We start from the raw sequence: 1,731 nt of genomic DNA, 5'->3' as shown, positions 1-1,731 counted from the left end.
CCCCCCCCCCGGTCCCCCCATGTCAAAAAAAGCCCGGTCTAGGTAGGGTTAAGGTGTTGATTTCAGTTTTTCTGCATGTTCTTTGTGCTGCATCATGGGAGAGGAGTTACAAATCACTTTACTGAAAGTCCTGGACATTAAGACACAGGTGAAACATTAGTGAATAAAATAAATGAAAACTAGATTGACGTCACTCACCTCGCATTATCTAAAGTAGGGGGATGACCTTGAGGAATAGCCGAAGTGACCTTGGTAGGTCCCGTTGGCAGCCACTTGTTTGTCTTTTTGTCCCTTGGAATCATCTGAAAAGTAACAATTGAAGCAACCGTGATATCTGAGAATGTTTATAGGTGATAACAATCGACTACAATATATATATATATATATATACAGCAGGTTCAAACATTAACACATGAATGAACCTCATGACCATTGATAAGCATGACGTGCTGCCAAACAACTGGCACTTCTGTGATACAACACTGTTTCCCATTCATAACTGAACAGCATCACCCAACCGTTAAATGGCATACAACCAACACTGTATTTGCCTCCTGTGCAGTCCCCGCGGCGGTGGGGAAGAGCTTTTAACGCGTTATTTTAATATAGCCGGCCTTCCTACATAGCCGCCGAGAGAAGGTTACATTCCGCCCACGGGCTATGTAGGAAGGCCGGCTATATTAAAATAACGCGTTAAAAACTCTTCCCCACCGCCGCGGGGCCTGAAAAGGAGGCTACATTACATACATACAGCCAACACTGTACACGCACTGCTGTTTGCACTGTCTACTCATTCATAAACGCACAGTAGACTGAGCGAACATGACACCTCAAGGTCAGAAGGTCATCGGTTACCACAAACACACACGAGCTTTGTTGGTACACAGGTGTCAATAACAATGGGAGTGGCAGATCACTTACACTTGTATACTGCATATACTGCATAGCAGAGGCAAGCATTTAGTGTCATAACGTAAGGCACAACAGCCGCTAAGACATATGGCTGGTTATATCTGTGTTTAAAACAATGTGAGTTAACGATTTTCTCAAAGTATACTATTGTGAGGTGCGTTGCCAACGGTATCCAAAGCACAAGACGTTGTACAATGTAGGATCTGTGTAGGAAGCAAAACTTACCCGTCTCCTTCGTAATAACAACAAGGATTGTCAAAACACAGACATGACTGATCACGTGACGAGAGACATTCAAGAACAATACACTAACTTGGTCGACCTCGTGAACAACTTGCAAACCAACATGGGGGCTGTAAAGAACGAACAAGACAGACAGAAACGCGAGTTTGAAAAGGAAATGAAAGAACTCACCTCATTCTCACGCTCTTTGAGAAACCAGTTAGATGCAGAACGGAAGAAACACAACAACGAAATTAAAACCGCAGCCAGTCTACACAATGACGAGATTGCCACCCTCACAGCTAGGTGCGACTCCCTACAGACTCTAGTAGAGACTCAACAGCAACAGATTGCATCATTGCAGACTGAGGTTACATCACTACAAGTTTCTCAATCACTATCAAATATAAGAGCGACTGTAGACTCTGACAACGTCACTAATGTTGGACCACCAAGTGCAGACAACCCTCATGCAAATCACACTACAACACTGACAGAAGCAGAAACGCAAGAGTCAACTCCAACCGCCGAAGTTACGCAACCGGTTCTACGACATACAGAAGAACCAGCTACTACAAGAGAACCACGTGAAGTCAG

At 44.1% G+C, this 1,731-nt stretch overlaps 1 protein-coding gene across 1 annotated transcript in view; it reads right to left on the bottom strand.

Moving 5' to 3' along the window:
* LOC109483181 overlaps positions 1-1,397 on the bottom strand; it is a 7,030-nt gene extending 5,633 nt beyond the window's left edge. Inside the window, exons 1-2 of the mRNA XM_019786165.1 lie at positions 1,327-1,397; positions 199-302 (exon numbers count right to left, since the gene is read on the bottom strand). Of these exons, the coding sequence (XP_019641724.1) occupies positions 199-302 (104 nt within the window). The 5' untranslated portion in view covers positions 1,327-1,397. The remainder of the gene's footprint in view (positions 1-198; positions 303-1,326) is intronic.
* Between the last annotated feature and the right edge of the window lie 334 nt (positions 1,398-1,731).

Source organism: Branchiostoma belcheri, unplaced genomic scaffold (genome assembly GCF_001625305.1).
Source record: "Branchiostoma belcheri isolate BF01 breed outbred unplaced genomic scaffold, Haploidv18h27 scaffold629, whole genome shotgun sequence".
Lineage (NCBI taxonomy): Eukaryota > Metazoa > Chordata > Leptocardii > Amphioxiformes > Branchiostomatidae > Branchiostoma > Branchiostoma belcheri.
Note: the sequence above shows the minus strand (reverse complement) of the source record. Positions and strands in the feature narration are given on the sequence as shown.